Source organism: Protopterus annectens, chromosome 14.part0 (assembly GCF_019279795.1).
Source record: "Protopterus annectens isolate FY-2018-M chromosome 14.part0, PAN1.0, whole genome shotgun sequence".
Taxonomy (NCBI): Eukaryota; Metazoa; Chordata; order Ceratodontiformes; family Protopteridae; genus Protopterus; species Protopterus annectens.
This window is the reverse complement of record NC_056748.1, coordinates 817,961,836-817,979,925: the sequence shown is the minus strand read 5'-3', so window position 1 is coordinate 817,979,925 and position 18,090 is coordinate 817,961,836. Positions and strand designations below refer to the sequence as shown.

Sequence of the window (18,090 nt, the reverse complement as noted above, 5' to 3'; positions counted from 1 at the left end):
CCTAAAAAGGATAGACACAAACAGTCCCCACAAACACACAACTTAATCCCTACACAGACACACAGGAAGGGAATAACTTGGGGAACTAGGCCTGACTAAAACTTTAAACTGAAAACTATTATAAAAGTTTAAAAGGAAGGGAATAGGGTGGGCTGTAACTAAGTACAGGCTAATCTAACACTAAAGGGAAAAAATAAACCCCTAACTGAACTTTTTCTTCTTTAACAAGAAAAAACTTACCTCAGCTGGCAAAGGAGACCTCTTTCGCTAAGCGGCAAACGAGATCTGAGGTAGTTCCGCCTTGCATCATGGGATATAGGGTTGCCTCGAGCTGGTAAAAGGAGTTCTCGAGCTAAAGCAAGTGCCGAGTCGGAGCCGAGGATCGGCTCCGAACCCATCCAGCAAGAATGAAGGCGAGATTGACAACTTAACATCAATGGCTACAAAGTACAGTTTTGTACCTACCATAAATGTAGATGTCCGATAGGAATGCATCTGCAGTCATTACAAATGGGTTGTCCTGTCATCAGGCAGCCCTTCGGTCGGCCGGATTCCAAAGTCTGGGTCTGGCCTCGGCTGGTGTCGCACTTCACCCGACGTCATAGCTGCAGTTATTCGGGTATAAAGGCATCAGCCGACGCCATCTTCCTCAGTGTTTCTTGCCCCAGATGCCAGGTGCCCTCTTGGAAGGCTAAATTTGGATAAATGCCAATGATTCCAAATAGTAGAGAGCAAACACAAAAAATAAGCATGTATGTACATATATACAAACAAATACACCATAATAGATCCCCCCCAAGCTAGCTGAAGGCTGGCAAATACCCTAGGAGTACCTCAGAGGGGAAGGTGGGTGGGTAATCCTGACTGCAGATGCATTCCTATCGGACATTTATATTTATGGTAGGTACAAAACTGTACTATGTCCTTCAAGGATGCATCTGCAGTCATTACAAATGGGTAGAATACCATAGCTAAACAAGGGGAGGAAAGAGTAGAGATTATGGTGTAGCTAGGATCCCTTGCAAAACAGCAGTGGCAAAACCTGCTCGGGATCTAGAGTATAAAGGTAAATTGTAATGCTTGGCAAATGTATGCACGGAGGTCCAAGTAGCAGCCTCTATAATGTCCTTGGTAGCCACTCCTTGTAAGAATGCTGTGGTAGTGGCTGTAGCCCTTGTGGAGTGAGGCCTGATGTTCTCTGGGGTTTTCTTTCCATGGTAGGAGTAACAAAATCTAATGCAATTTCCTATCCATTTGGAGATTGTCTGTTTTGAAATTGGTTTTCCTTCCTTTCCTGTGGCATACGCTACCAGAAGCTGGTCAGTTTTTCTATTGGACTTAGTCCTGTCCAGGTAGTAGCGTAACTGTCTGTGTACATCCAAGGTATGCAAAAGTCTTTCTCGCCTGTTCTGTGGGTTTGGGAAGAATGTAGGTAGGTGGATAGCCTGATTTAATGACACTCTGGATACCACCTTAGGCATAAATGTAGGATTTGTTCTCATGGACACTCTATCTTGATGGAAGATCAGGAAGGGTTGCACTGCCATTAATGCCTGTAGTTCAGAGACCCTTCTTGCTGAAGTTATTGCCAGCAGGAAAGCAGTCTTCCAGGATAAGTATTGTAATTCTGCTGTTGCTGCTGGCTTGAAAGGAGGAAGTGTCAATTTTTCTAGCACAAAGTTCAAGTCCCATGCTGGCAATGGTGGTTTCCTGGGAGGTTTTACATTTTAATTCCTCTCAGAAACTGTCTGAGCAGGGATGAGAGAAGACAGGAGGATCCAAGCTGTATTGTGCTGAAATAGCTGATGCATGTATCTTGATGGAAGAATAGGACAGGCCTGTGTGGAAGAGCTCTGCCAAGTACTCTAGGATGTTGGCCATGTTTACCAGAGTCACATCTTCTCCTTTGCAGTACTCCAAATGAGATATCTTTTCCATTTTGCTGCATAATTCTTTCTTGTTGAAGGTCTGAGCCTCCAGGATTATGTCTTTAACCCTTTGGGATAAATTTGGGTTATTTTCTGTTATGTAATGTTCCAGGCAGTTAGCTGCAGAGTTTTCAGGTTTGGATGCAGGATGTTGTAGTTGTTCTGTGTTAACAGTAATGGGATTAGGGTAGTGTCCATATTTGTTCCCGAGACATGCTCGTCAGCAATGGGTACCAATGTTGTCTTGGCCAGTCTGGAGCTATCAGGATGATCCTTGGACGGTCCTCTTTGATCTTCAGAAGCACCTTGTGCATCAAAGGAAGTGGTGGAAATGCGATGCTGTCAGGTTTTTCCAACTGAAAGATAGGGAGTCCACCTTCCAAGCAAGTGGGTGGTACGTCCTTGTGCAGAATTTCTTTAGCTGGTGATTGAATGGGGATGCAAACAAGTCTATTTGTGGTAATCCCCATTCCCTTGTGATGGCTTTGAAGATGTCCGGATGAAGCATCCATTCGTGGGCATCTGTGGTTGTTCTGCTTAATATGTCTGCTAGAATGTTTTCTTTTCCCGGTACAAAAATTGCTTGTAACTGAATGTTGTAGCTCAGGGCCACATCCCATAGGTCCAGTGCCAGCCGTCATAGAGGATATGAATGGGTGCCTCCCTGTTTGTTGATGTACCACATAACTGTGGTGTTGTCTGTCCTTATCATCAACTGACCTTCTTGGGGAAATGGTTTGAATGACTGGATTGCCAATTTTACTGCCAGCATTTCCTTTAGATTTATGTGTAGGCGCAGCTGGTCTTGAGTCCATAAGCCTTGTATGCACTTGCCCAGCATGTGTGCCCCCCAACCGAGGTCTGAGGCATCTGTCGTGATGGTCTGGCTTGGTTGGCTTTTGCAGAAGGGCAATCCTGCGTTTGATTGACAGGCCTGAGCCCACCATAGGAACTCTTGTTTCAGGCATGGGATTATTGGGATTTTGGTTTCTAGGCTGTGCTTGTGTTGGGACCACAAATTCCTTAGGTACCACTGTAGTTTTCTCATATGCAGTCTGGCATGAGGGACCAGAATTATGCAGGATGCCATGAAGCCTAGAGCTTGCAGTACTTTTCTTGCAGTTAGGTGGTTCTGCTTTGTTAATGCCAAGAAGTAGAGAGGTAGTTGCTCTTTCTTTTCTGCAGTTAGGAATGCCATTTGTTTTGATGTGTCCAGCTCTGCACCCAGAAAGGTTATTCTTTGGGATGGAATCAGCCTTGACTTTTTATATTGACTGTATATCCCAAGGCTTGCAGCAGGTAAATGACTCTTTGTAAGTCTTCTGCTAGCTTGCTTTTGTTGTCCGCTTGTATCAGGCAGTCGTCCAGGTAGGGATAAATTTGGATTCCCTGAAGTCTGCAATGAGCAATTACTGATACCAGGCATTTCGTGAACACTCTGGGTGCAGTAGATAAGCCAAAGGGCAATGCTGAAAATTGATAATGCTCTGATCCTGCAAGAAATCTGAGGTATCTTCTGCAAATTGGTCTTATGGGGACGTGCAGGTATGCCTCCTTGAGATCTAGAGTTACCAGCCAAGACTCCTTGCCCAGCATGGGAAGAAGCTGCTGTAGGGTCAGCATTTTGAATTTTGGAACAATAAGGAATGTGTTTAAAGCGGACAGGTCTAGAATGGGTCTCCATTTGTTTTCTTTTCTTGGTACCAGGAAGAGTCTGGAGTAAAATCCCTTTCCTTGCTCCATAGATGGTACCTTTTCCACAGCTCTCATTCTTAATAGCTGAGATATTTGTTTTAGAGCTTCTGTCCTTTGAGTAGGTGGTAGGTTTGGCATTCCTCTCTTCCCTGGTAGAGTATGGAAATGGAACCTGTAACCTTGGTCTATAGTTTGCAAAATCCATTTTTCCCTTGTGATGCAATGCCAGTTTTTTGAAAATAAGGTTAATTTTCCGCCTAAGGGTGCTTCTAGTTGTTCCCTGGTAGGCGGTGCCACTGTCAAGTCACTGTGATTGAGGTGTTGTAGTGGTGGTGGCTGCGTCCGTGCCTCGCTGGTTGTTACCTTGCCATTGGCGTCCCCTGTAGGCACCCTTGGATTGGTTTCTGCCTCTTGAACGCCTATTCCTGCCTCTGAGCCTTTGAGGAGTCCGGAAAGGACCAATTCTTGGAGGGCCAGTTCCTGCTAAACCTTGGAGGTTGAACCTGTAAGAAATCTTTCACCGTTTGTACAGATTTCGCCTTCTCTTCCATCTTTTTTAGTACCTGCTGAGCAGGGGAACCAAATAAATTGACCTTGTCCATGGGTGCATCCAAAAGCTTTGATTTGACATGGTCTGGTAATGCCTGTTCTTTCAACCATGCATGTCTCCTGATAACTGTGCCAGTCATGGCTGATCTAAAGGAAGCCTCCAGTGCATCATAGCCACATTTTAAAGAATGGTTACTAACCTGCTGTATGTTATGTACCATTTCCTGAACATATTTTTATCTAAAGATTCTTCAGAGGAAAGCTTTTTAGTTAACTGGTCAAGCATAAACTCTTGATATTGAATCATATGAAATTGGCAGTTCAAAGCCCTAGCTGACAAGGTAGCAGAAGTGTAAACTTTTTTACCCCATCTCTCTAAGGACCTGGATTCCATTTCAGAGGGGAGGGGGTTTTTAGTAGAAGTAGCAGCTACAGCTTTAGGGCCCTGGGCGATAGTCTCTGGATCTGCAAAAGGAGCCTTGTATAAATGGTGATGAGTGTCCGGGACCCTGTAGAACCTATCGGGCTTAGCAGAAGCCGGAGGTAATGAATCAGGAGCAGTGCAAGCATCATTAAATGCATCATCTACAACAGAAAGAACTGGAGGTATAGCTAAAGGCCTATGTTGTGGCAAATGTAGAAAGGTTCTAAGCCTTTTTCTGGAGTCTGAGAAATCTTGGCCCTGCCACTGAAATTGTTCCCTCATAGCATGCAAGGTTTCCCCAAAGGAAAATTCCTCAGGTGGAGAGGCTGAAGGAATGGACTCTTCCGCATCAGAGTCTTCGTAAGGAGAATAAGAAGCCTCAGGAAGGTCTGTATGTTCTGATTCATCAGAGGAACCATCAGTGGATACTGGTTCAGGGGCTCTGCTCTAGGTCTCTTTTCTGGAGGTGGGAGAGAGGACCTGTCTGGATGAGGCTGGGATCCACGAATTAAAGAAATTAAATCCTCAGCCAAAGAAAGCATATGAGAGCTAGTGCTGGGCCTGTGTGAGGGGGGGTTTGGCAGGCACAGTTTTGAAGCTTTGGCTGCTTTAGCCCTGGCAAAGGCCTTAATAGACATGGCTGCAGGAGGCCTAGCAGCTCCACGTGCAGGGGTTGAAATATCCAGGGGAATTGTGTCTGACAATTCCTGAGAAACCGCAACAGAAGGCTGGATTTCAGAAGCTGATTCTACCAGGTTAGAGGAGGCCTCGGTAGAAGGCATGGTTTCGGCTGGAGAAAGAACCGCTTGCTCGGTTTCGGCCGAAACCGAGACACTCGCGGTTTGCTTAATCGCGGTTTCGGCCGAGACCGCGGACCGCGAGTGTCGGTCCTTTTCTTTCGCTTTTGGAAATTTGCATTGTCGGAGGATCCGACGGCATAATGTAGGCAAAATCAGAGCCGAAAATTTGTTCAGCAAACTCCGACCGGCGTCTAAGCGTCCGTCGGTTAAAAGAAGCGCAAGCTAGACAAGCTGCTACGTCGTGGTCTGGGCCTAAACAATGTATACAGTAGGAGTGGAAATCTTTATGAGGTATTTGTTTCCCACAAGATAAACAGTTATTCACTTTCTCTGACATCGGCTGAGGCAAGAAAGAGTCCCCAACGGGGTACTTAGCTTTTTAGAAGTCTTCGAAGTAGTATTCGGTAGTAGTAATCTCTGGATCTGACCGACCGGCACTTGCGAACAGCTTCTGCTTCGGGCGCCACGCGGCAAGAAAGACTGAGGAAGACGGCGTCGGCTGATGCCTTTATACCCGAATAACTGCAGCTATGATGTCGGGTGAAGTGCGACACCAGCCGAGGCCAGACCAAGACTTTGGAATCTGGCCGACCGAAGGGCTGCCTGACGACAGGACAACCCATTTGTAATGACTGCAGATGCATCCTTGAAGGACATCAACAACAAACAGGCAGCAGCGGAAAGGTCAGAAAAGCGCTAGCCTAGGGTGAACACACTCTACCACTAAACTAACAGAATTTATCTATCTGAATGCAAACATTTTTTGGAAAAATCAAAAGAAGAAAATATTTAGCTTGAGCCAGTATGAGTATGAGCAATCTCGATGCTGCAAGTGGCAAACTAGATCTGGTGGGGTTATCATAAACAAGATCTGGGTAACTACCGCTATGCATGTTGGATAGGGTCTAGCCTCGAGACAGGAAAAAATCTCTCGAGCTATAGTATACAGCTGAGTGAACCCAACCAGCAAGAATGAAGGTGAGATGGGGACAACAGTATATCAATAATTTTCTGCTTGTACTGTGGTATCATTCTGGGTTATGGTAGAATGCGTCTCAGGGCCAGGGTCATGCCCGCCTGGGGTACATGATCAGAGAGCTCCTCCATGTCTCTTTTCATGTAGTCCAGGGTAGTACGTCTCAGGTCATTCACACCCACATGTACAATGACAGAGTCATATTTGTACCTGTTGTTGAGGGACCTGAGTGCGTGCATTATGTGGCAGATCCTGGTGCCTGACAAGCAGATGACTGTTACTTTCTCCTTCTTTGACACAGTGAGTGGGACATCAGTGTGCCTCACTATCGAGTCACCTATGACTAGTGTGTTGGGCATGCTGTTTTGCCTTAGGGGCTTTGGTTGATTGGCACACTGCTTAGGAGAGTTATGTGTCTCGTGATTAGTGTTGCGTTGTGGTGATTGAGTGCGTTTCTGCCTTGGAGGCCTCTGCTGTTTGGGTAGATTTTTATTGAGCGCATCCATGAAGGTGGGTGTGTGGTTTGTGTTTTTATGTGAAGGCAGTGCTGGTGTGTGTTCTGGTGGGCTATGTGTTCGATGTGGTGTGGTGCAAGTGTTGACCTTCTCCTCTTGACCAGCTATTTCGGTCTTGGTTGGAGAGTGCGTGACTTCCAGTTTGGATATATAAGTGTATCTGTCGTAAGTCTGAGTGTTGGGATGTAAGAAGAGGGGGTTGTCAGTGTACATGAGGCAGTTACTACATTGCCTCAGGAAGCCCAAGTTCACCAGGTTAATAGGAGAAAGCACAGGGAACTGAACTTTAGACATGCCTGGAGAGCAGGCAGATAACCCAAGTGTGATGACTCCAACAGTGAAACACGAAGAACATCTAGCAGATCTAAGGGAAAAATTGAAGAGCAGACTTTGGCACCACTCAGAAGCTTACAAACAGTCCTGGATACAGCAAATCTTTATCTGGACTAGACTAGTTACAGGAAAGGTGGGAAACAAGCGCAGATGCGGGCTTTTAAACCAGAAAGTTAAAAGAGATGGGGAAAAAAACTGCCCAAATGACCAATAAGCTAGAATTTCTGGTCCAGAAACCACTCCTCTTGTGGTAGACAGGCTACCTAGTGCTTACCACTCCCACTGTTAAGCTACAAGGTTTCCCTCCAACACAAAGTCTTGGGGAGCTCAGAAGCTTACAAACAGTCCAGTTTCAGACATACAGGAGTGTAGGTTGTTGTTTTTCTTTTGGCTTTTCCCGGTTAGGGGGTCGCCACAGCAGAACTCTAGTCCGCTAATGATTGTTAGTCGATTTTTATGGTGCCGAGGTGCCAGCCCGATACTCAACCTTCAACGAAGGCACGCCCATTCACGCATGTCTTTTGAACGCCACTTGACCGTGGGGAGGATATGCAGACTCCACACAGAAGGTGCTCCAGCCGAGAATCGAATGGGAGAACCTCTTGCTGTGAGGTGGCAACGCTACCGCTGCACCACCGCAGAGTCTGCAGGAGTGTAGGTAATATTGTTTCTTAATTACCATAGTTGGTAATTCTCCTTTCTCCTCTTTTTCTTTCTGCCAAAAAAAAAAAAAATCTAGTTTTTTTAGTGTACTGCCTTTTGTTATTATTAGATTACAGAAGTGTATGTAATCTAATAATAACAAAAGGCAGTACACTAAAAAACTAGAACATTTTTTTTTTTTTGGCAGAAAGAAAAAGAGGAGAAAGGAGAATTACCAACTATGGTAATTAAGAAACAATACCCTGTTTAAAATGTAACTGGAGAAAAAAATACCAAATATGGTACGAAAGATGTACTATAAAAAACAGTATAAAGCTTAACGCTGTTGTGAATACTAAGAGGGAGGATAGAAAAGTCAGACAATAAAGAGACTTAGAAGAAATTTTTAGCAAATGTAATAACATACAAAGAATTCACTAATTACTCGCTCGACAGGAACCTCCATCTGAGCATAAGGGTGGCAAACGAGATCTGAAGTATTGGGGTTGGACTGAGATATTATGGGTGGATGGAAAAACTTGACAGTTGGATCCAAAGTCTACAGTATGCGGCTGAGTTGGATCTGAGGATCAGCTCCAAACCCATGTGCTGAGGAAGAATAAAAAAAGGACAATATCAAATCCTTGAGATTTAAACACTGACCTATTGCAAATTAATTGTCCCTTCCTTATATAGTCTATATAAACTCTCATATCTTTAGTGCTGAAATTCTCTTTCACCATCTACCTTGCCTCAATAGCTCTTCCTTCACCCTTTTTCTCCTTATAAATATTCCTGCTACGTATGCCTTATTTCTAATATCATTCTTTCCACACATCCAAACCTTCCCTTTCTTTTCCAGCCATTTACTTCCACATACCTCAGACTAAAACCTTAGATCCTCAAACATAATATCCATCCAAAAACCCAAAATAAAGCTGCATTGCTCAGACTACAACTTCTTCAATCTAGGAAAACAAGTCTGTGAATCCCTTCGAACCTCTCTTAAAGAATACTCCTCCTTTAAAGTATTTTAGAAAAGAAATGAAACACTTCCTCTCAACAGGCAGTTCTTCCACTTGTTGCACAGCAGATGCCATTCCCTAAATCTACCACCCTCCCAGTTCATCTTCCAGTCACACACGTGCACCACTGTTTGGAAGCACTCACCCACTTCAAACAAACACTCACAACTTAAGCAGTATACATGATGTACACTCTCAACTATTTTCTCTCACACATTTTGTTCTCCCTAATGATGATGGCATCTCTTTACCTCTCTTACCTTCCTATTGACATTGTATTGTCTCCTTCCCTATATTTATTTTTTGGTTTGAATTTTAATTATACATCTGATTATCTGTTACTTTCTCATCATATTGTAAAATGTAATCCCAGTGATGGTGTATTCTGTAAATTACTGTATTTTCTATTTTAAGCTCCTGGGCTGAAGTTGTAAACAGTCCAAAGAAAGCAGTGTTCTACCCCAATTAACAAATTTAAATAAACAAACCCCATGACCTCTGAGCTTCTCTGAAGCTAACCTTTCCACTTCCACACTTTATGGCAACAACATTTGGAAATAATGCCTAAGAAACTTAATGCATAAACTACTATCTTGTCATCTGGTACAATGTGACTCTAGCATGATGTCCGTAAAGCTCAGCTGATTCACTTAGTTTACTTGCAAAAATGAAATATTTTGTCATAACATAGGTTCATAGGTTAGTACTAGACTAACTGCCCGTGTGGACCATTTTAAGCCTAGCCAATTACCCCCTGTGAGAATCAAACCCTGCACCTTGTGTCTGTAAGGTAAGCACCTTAACCATTACGCCAGTCTCCCACCAACATGTATGTTATTTACTTTATAACCATATAAAAGCCACTGATCTGTTTTGCTTGTTATTGCTTTGTCCTGGCATGAACCTAAAATGGACCAGTTGAATTAGTGTTCTGCCCTGGTTAAAAAAATACTCACATACATAAACAAAAGTGATCGCCTAAAGATGCTTGCATGCCTTTCTCTAGTGGCTTACTTGCTCAAAACATCAAGTAGCTGATCAGTCACTAGCTCAATCCTATTACATGAGTACATGCTCCAACTTGGAACCCTAACTCTGAGCCTAAAAAACCTGGTCCCTTAACCATAGTCATAAACACCACACCCTAAAACCTAAAGCTCCAGCTGCTGACAGTTACTCCCAATCCCTAAATCTCCAACTTATTCCTAAACCTAATCACTAAACTTCCATTCCCTGCCACTCCCTCCTCATGGCTGTTGCACTTACCTTGGTTGAACCTGAATACCAGTTTAAGATCAAGCAAGCTGCCTGAAAAAGAAGTACACAGCAGCAATTCTGAAGTCTGCAAGCAGCTGGGACTCAAGCTGATGAAGCAGAATCACAGGAAAAGCACATTAAATTGAGCAGCGGTTAAGGACCATTGATCTGCAAACATTTTAATGTCTGTTTTTTTTTTCTGTAGGGTATTCACTTGCAAGATGTAAATGCATAGCCGGCTTTAGGCACCAGCAAACATGTGGTTGCTGGGGGCCCCCAAACACAGCAAGTTATCTTATTTTGATATTTTGCTGCATGTTGGTGATACCAAAAAAAGCTACTACAGCAATCCTATGGACTTAACCAGGTAGGTAATAATAACTCTTTATTTATATCTCCTATACAATTCAAAGATATCTCTGGTTACACTAACAGTTTTTTGTCAAGTAAGAGGCTTCACAATTTCATTACATATTTTACTTCTGACGTAATCCCCTTGACTTAGTTAAATATTGCTGGTGGGCATTCCCTCCTCTAAAACTAAAATCACAGTCAGCTTTAGATATCTGTAGTACCCGTGGCTGAAGGGGACCCCCTCAATTATCTTTGACAGTGTAGGGCCCCATAAAAAGCTGCTGCTTGTTGGTGGAAAATAAGAAAAAAAAAAGATTATTAATTTTCCAATAACACTATTCAAAACAGGGTTATGAAATGACCCTGAGAAGATAAGGCTTGATAATCAGTGAATGAACATGAGCAAGGTAAGTGCTGGAAATCTGCAGCGCAGAGTGAGCAATATCAGTGTTTACCATGGAGTTTAAGAAGAGCTGATGTGCTCAATCTTCAAGAATTGTTTTCTCTTTCAGGGAAGTTTATAAATAGTTGCAGGACAGCAAACTCTTAACTGTCAACTTCTCTGCTCAAGAATTCTGGGCAAAGCCAAAAATAATAGCAGAATAAAGGATCAAAATCAGTCACCCTTTTTAAATATTACTCTAATTCACTTATAAAGTTCATTAGAATAACACACTTTGAATCAACATGCATTTTCTGGACAAGAAGTATGAAACTCTGATGTCGGCATTTACTGACTGTTTGTAATCCTGAATGATTAATAATGATGGGCACACACAGCAAAATTACTACGCAAAAACAGTGATAGGTATGCATTACTCTTCATTGAGGTAAATAAAAGTGACTTGCCCCTGCTGTTTTGAGGACTGCTGAACAAGTTACTGATCTAGTCTGGCAATACAAATGTTGCTTAGTATCTCTATGGCTTTTGCGTGTGTGTTGTATAAGAGTAACAAGCTGACAATAACTTATTTCACTTTCTAGAGCAATCATCATCAGCACTGCAATTATGCTTGTGTGTGTGTTAGGGGGATGTGGTTGCACTGCATAGATGATATGCATGATAGGTGGCTATTTTTCGTAGTTTGCCAGGAAGAGGACATGCATGAAAGCAAGTGTTCTCTGCCACAGTGGTGCAGTATGTAGCACTGTCATTTTACAGTCCTTTGCTCTAGTTGAGTTCTTGGCTATAGCTTTTTACTGTGTAGAATATGCTTGCCCCTCCAGTCTGTATTTACATCTATCCATGTCCTCAGGTTAACCCCAGTATTTCAAAAACATGCAGTAGGTGAAATGGAATTCCTATAGTTTCCCTAAAGGTGAATGTGCAGTGTGTGTGTGTGTGTGTGTGTGTGTGTGTGTGTGTGTGTGTGTGTGTGTGTGTGTGTGTGTGTGTCTGCGTGCATGTGTGCAAAAAATATCACTGATTTTATTTGTGCATGTATGTGTGCACACACTCATAAGGAAGGGTGCATACATAAGTTTTCTGAGTAGCAGTAAAAAAATAATGCAATTGATAAATTATATTTCAAAAGTAAGGCATAATATACAGCACAGGTCACTAACAGTTAGACTTTTTATGGGGCTGGCAGTCCCAACACTCTAGACTGTGTTAACAGATTCTGACACAGACATAGTGGTAGCGTCTGCTTTCAACCCTACCCATTCTAAAGCCAGCCCTACTCAGAGGTGTGTAAAGAAGACTGCTGTAGGTTGTATGGTGGGCTAGGGATGGTGTAGTCATTATAGTTTATGTTGGTATAGGACACAGTGTAGTAACTGTTTCTTACTTTTCTCAAAGATATCACAGGTGCATAAAGAAGGTTACTATAGCTTGTGAAGAGGCATGGTGCTGTCTAGAAGCAACAAAGCGGAACACATTACTGTAATCACTTTCCTCACAATCACACGTCAACCACACATACAGGTGGCTGCTTTAGTGAGGAAGCATGCTGTATTGCTGTGCACACACGCACTGTGTCTTTGTGGACTTAGAGAAAGCATATGACAGGGTGCCCAGAGAGAAGTTGTGGTACTGTATAAGGAAGTCGGGAGTGTCAGAGAAGTATGTAAGAGTGGTAATGGATATGTACGAGGGTAGTGTGACAGCGGTGAGGTCTGCGGTGGGAGTGACAGATGCGTTTAAGGTAGAGGTGGGATTACATCAAGGATCAGCTTTGAGCCCTTTCTTCTTTGCAATGGTGATGGACAGATTGACAAACGAGATCAGACAGGAGTCCCCATGGACTATGATGTTTGCAGATGACACTGTGATCTGTAGTGAGAGTAGGGAACAGGTGGAGGAGACCCTGGAGAGGTGAAGATATGCTCTAGAGAGAACAGGAATGAAGGTCAGCAGGACTAAGACAGAATTTATGTGTGTGAATGAGAGGGAGGATAGAGGATTGGTGAGGATGCAGGGAGTAGAGGTGGTGAAGGTGGATGCGTTTAAATACTTGGGCTCAACAGTGCAGAGTAATGGTGAGTGTGGAAGAAAGGTGAAGAAGAGAGTACAGGCAGGATGGAATGGGTGGAGAATAGTGTTAGGAGTGATTTGTGACAGACAAGTACCAGTAAGAGTGAAAGGGAAGGTCTATAAAAGGGTAGTGAGACCAGCTATGTTATATGGGTTGGAGACAGTGGCATTAACAAAAAGAAAGGAGTCAGAGCTGGACATGGCAAAGTTAAAGATGTTAAGATTTGTACTGGGTGTGACGAGGGTGGACAGGATTAGGAATAAATATATCAGAGGGTCAGCCCAGGTTGGAAGGTTTGGAGACAAAGCCAGAGAGGCAAGATTACGTTGGTTTGGACATGCGCTGAGGAGGGATGCAAAGTATATTGGGAAAATGATGCTAAGGATGAAGCTGCCAGGTAAAAGGAAAAGAGGAAGGCCTAAGATAAGGTTTATGAATGTGGTGAGAGAGGACATGCAGGTGGTTGATGTGACAGTGCAAGATGCAGAGGATAGGAAGAAATGGAAACAGATGATCCGCTGTGGTGAACCCTAACAGGAGCAGCCAAAAGAAGATATATATATATATATATATATATATATATATATATATATATATATATACACACACACACACACACACACACATATATATATATATATATATATATATATATACACACACACACACACACACACACACATATATATATATATATATATATATAGCAGCCAAAAGAAGATATATATATATATATATATATATATATATATATATATATATATATATACACACACACACACACACACACATACATATATATATATATATATATATATATATACACACACACACACACACATATATATGTGTGTGTATATATAGATATGGATATATATATATATATATATATCATTTGAACCTCTGCTTTCATCTCAATCTAACACAGAAGGGATACAGAGGCACTGACTGTCTATTTTTGAGTGGTGGGGGAAGGGGCAGGCAGGATTCTCAGATAGGATTTGTGTAGTCTCAAGGCACTTCTTTTTTTAATTATAATTTATCTTTCAAGCCATCACTGAATGAAAAGGTTGTGTAAAAAAACACTTTAATATGCACATTAGAACATATGGAAAGTCATGGTTTCTTGCAAATACCAAATACTAAGGCAAAATGATAGAAAAAGAAGAAAAAATAATGTGCATAGTGTTGGGGGCTGGGCGGGGGGCAGAAGGGAACCACTGAAGGATGTGTGTAAGTGTGCGTGTGTTGGGGGGAGTGAAACAGTATTCCAGTCCTGTATGTACAGTTGCTGTAATGCATCATAATCATCGCAGCTAAATGCCAGTCACTGTGAATGCCCCTCTGAGAGATGGGCCAGCACAGTATGGTACACAGTCCTGTCATAAAGAACATGCACTGTAGCTACAAGTTCAGTCTGTGCATACTACTCCTAAAACTGTAGCACAAACTAAAAGGTTGCTTAGGAGGGGTGGCAGTAACAGTATGATACTTAGGAAGTGTCCAGGGGCCCCTAACTTGACAATTGCTGGGAGCCCCCAAAATGCTAACACCGGCCCTGTGTTAATGTACCAAAGACTTCACAGTGCTAATATGACCACTTACTCTCAGTTCTTTTCAGTACTGCACAGCAGAAATGATTGAGTGGGCTGCTAATCATAACCAATTTGTTAATGTGCTTCAGAAACTGATTCAAGAAATTCATCTCAATAAAGGCAATTCATAAATCATTTAAAACACACAGAAAGAAGCAGGCAAATCCTGTTCAGCGAAAGAACTTGCACATACTTTTAACACGTGAGAAATCAGTAAAAAGCTGTCATCAACAGCAGAAATCTTAATTCTGTCTACTCTTTCAATAAAAGTTTTCTCAATATATATTTATATTAAAATAATATTTAGATTCAAATGAATTAGCATTTAAGTACACTGAAAGAGTTAGCACTTACCCTCTCATGAAGTTAAATCCATGGACACAGACTAGGATATTACCATAGGCATCTACCTTCAACAAGTTTCCATATAAAGTATCAAATATCAGGCCCCTAAAAACAGAAAAAAAATAAATAAAAGCAACAATTAAAACCATATTTTACATAACAGATTATGAATTACATTACTAAGACTGTATTTTACACAGCAGATTACAAGATATGTGGTAACAGCTTTTTTGGTACAGAAGACTACAAACTGCTTTACTAAACTGTAAGTGCACACCATGGGTGAAAAAATGTGCATTAAGTACTTAACAGAAAAGGAAGTTATATACTCACCATAATGTTCCATCTGAGTAGTTCTGCTTCATTTGTCTTCAATCTGTGGGATACCGGATCTGTATCGGATCCAAGTCGGCAATCTCACTAACATCTGCTCTGAGCTTCAAGCTCCTCCCCTTACACATAATACAACTGCACTACCTTCCAACCCCCAGATCGAGTTTGCTGACCCTTATACTGATAACCCAACCTGAAAAATACTTATGAGCTATAACTGCAGCCTGCAGGCTGTTCACATGACAAGGTCCGGGGGAAGGAGGGAGGGAAGGTTGAAGACAAATGAAGTAGAACTACTCAGATGGAATGTTAAGGTGAGTACATAACTTCTTTATCTGACGTAGTTTACTTCATTTGGTCTTCAACCTGTGGGAGACAGTCCTCAGCTACTAAACTCCTGGGTGGCCCTCATGGAAGGATATTCCGGAGCACCGCAGAAAGTACAGTTTTGTACCTACCATAAATGTAGATGTTCGAGGATCCACATTGCTGCAGTCCTAACTATTGGGTAGTCCGCTGTCCAGTCGGCCCGAATACCAGAGTATATGGCTGACGTCGGTCAGGGCGCATTAGACTGACGTCAGTACGTCAGGGTACTAATGCGCATGACCGACGTCATATCCTCAGTCTTTTCTTGCCCCAGATGTCAGAAGACCCTAAAAAGACAAGGCCCAATATACCTGCACCAGAAATATGTACAATATATACAAAAATATATACAAAAATATCAGCATATAACCTCACCTGCACAACCACCCCTAAACATAGAGGGGAAGGAGGGAGGGTAAATTGGACTGCAGCAATGTGGATCCTCGAACATCTACATTTATGGTAGGTACAAAACTGTACTATGTTCTTCATTCCACATTGCTGCAGTCCTAACTATTGGGTAGAATCCCAAAGCAGAGGTAAGGGAGGCTGGCAAATCATAAAGAAGCAGGAGCTGACAACATGCCTTGCAAAATAGCTGTGGCAAAACCAGCCCTAGACTTAGAGTAGAGAGGAAGGTGATAATGCTTAGAGAAAGTATGCACTGAACTCCAAGTAGCTGCCTCCAAAATATCCTTAGTTGCCACCCCTTAGAAATGCTGTTGAAGTGGCAGTAGCCCTAGTGGAATGAGGCCTAATCCCAGCTGGAATCTCCTTGCCATGATGGGAATAACAAAATGCAATGCAAAACCCAATCCACCTAGAAATAGTTTGTTTTGACACAGGCTTGCCCTGCGAACTCAAAGCAAAAGAAACAAACAACTGCTGAGACTGCCTAAAATCCTTAGTCCTGCTTAAATAATAACGCAATTGCCTATGTACATCTAAAGTGTGCAAAATCTTTTCCCCTTTATTTTGGGGGTCTGCATAAAAAGTAGGCAAATGAATAGTTTGGTTTAAAGCCACACTAGAAACCACCTTAGGCATAAAGGAAGGATTAGTACGTAATGATACCCTATCCTTACGGAAAATCAAAAAGGGCTCTACTGCCATAAGGGCCTGCAACTCAGACACCCTTCTTGCAGAAGTAATAGCCAACAAAAAGCAGTCTTCCATGACAAGTATTTCAATTCAGCAGTACACGCAGGCTCAAAAGGTTGTAGAGTAAGTTTTACCAACACAAAATTGAGATCCCAAGCAGGAGTAGGAGCTCTACGTGGGGGTCTTATATTCTTTGCCCCTCTAAGAAACTGCTTGAACAAAGGATGCGAAAACAATGGTGGGTCACAATCATAATGAGCTGAAATTGCTGCAGCATGAATCTTAATGGAAGAGAAGGACAAACCTTTGTCCAATAACTCAGTAAGATATTGAAGAGCCACATTCAAATTAGGCTCAGAAATCTCCAAATTCTTTGCTGTTCTCCAAATTAAAAACCTCTTCCATTTTTCTGTACACTTTCCTTGTACTAGGTCTTCTAGCTTCCATAATCACATTTAAAACTTGTTGAGGAAGTTGAGACCTGCTGTGTTTCAACACAGAATATGCCAGGCTGTTAGATGAAGTGAGTGAAGCTTGACATTGAGCAGATGACCGTCCTTCTGAGATAACAGATGTGGAATCAAAGGTAAAGGCCATGGAGGCTTCCTTACCAGACTCCTTAGTAGTGGGTACCAGTGTTGCGAGGCCAATCTGGAGCTATTAAAATCATCCTTGGCTTGTCTTGTCTGACCTTTAAGAGCACCTTTGGAAGAAGAGGCAGAGGTGGAAAGGCATACACATGAAGATTTTTCCAACTGAAAGAAAGAGCATCCACTTTCCAAGCTGTGTGATGAAACCCCTTTGTGCAAAACTTTGGCAGCTGGTGGTTTAGTGGAGAAGCGAACAGATCTATGTCTGGAGTTCCCCATGACACTGTCAATTTCTGAAATACATGAAGATCCAGTTTCCACTCGTGGGGATCCATGATTTGTCTGCTTAATACATCTGCTAAGGAGTTCTGTGCTCCCGGCAGAAACCTTGCCTGAAGAGTTAGTTGCAAGCTGAGCCCAGTCTCCCATAAAATCATTGCTTGCCTGCATAGAGGATAAGAATGTGTTCCCCCTTGTTTGTTGATGTACCACATGACAGTTGTGTTGTCTGTTAGAATCAACACCTGCCCTGGAAGAAGTAACTCCTTGAAAGCCATTAATGCAAACTGGACTGCTAACATCTCCTTCATGTTGATATGTAGATGCTGTAGTCTGGCAGGCCACTTGTCTTGTATCCACTTTCCATTTAGATGAGCTCCCCAAGCAATGTCCGAGGCATCTGTCGTTAAAATCTGACTCGCCTCTGGCGGGTCACAGAGAGTCCCTTGTTTAGGTGACATTCCTGAGCCCACCACAAAAATTCTTTTTGAAGGCAAGGTATT

At 42.5% G+C, this 18,090-nt stretch overlaps 1 protein-coding gene across 2 annotated transcripts in view; it reads right to left on the bottom strand.

Annotated features, from left to right (window-relative positions):
- The window catches only part of NT5C2 (5'-nucleotidase, cytosolic II), a 2,665,542-nt gene that overhangs the window by 1,816,200 nt on the left and 831,252 nt on the right, over nt 1-18,090 (bottom strand). For both annotated transcript variants that reach the window (XM_044056570.1, XM_044056571.1), the window contains exon 5: nt 14,925-15,020. In XM_044056570.1, the coding sequence (XP_043912505.1) occupies nt 14,925-15,020 (96 nt within the window). The remainder of the gene's footprint in view (nt 1-14,924; nt 15,021-18,090) is intronic.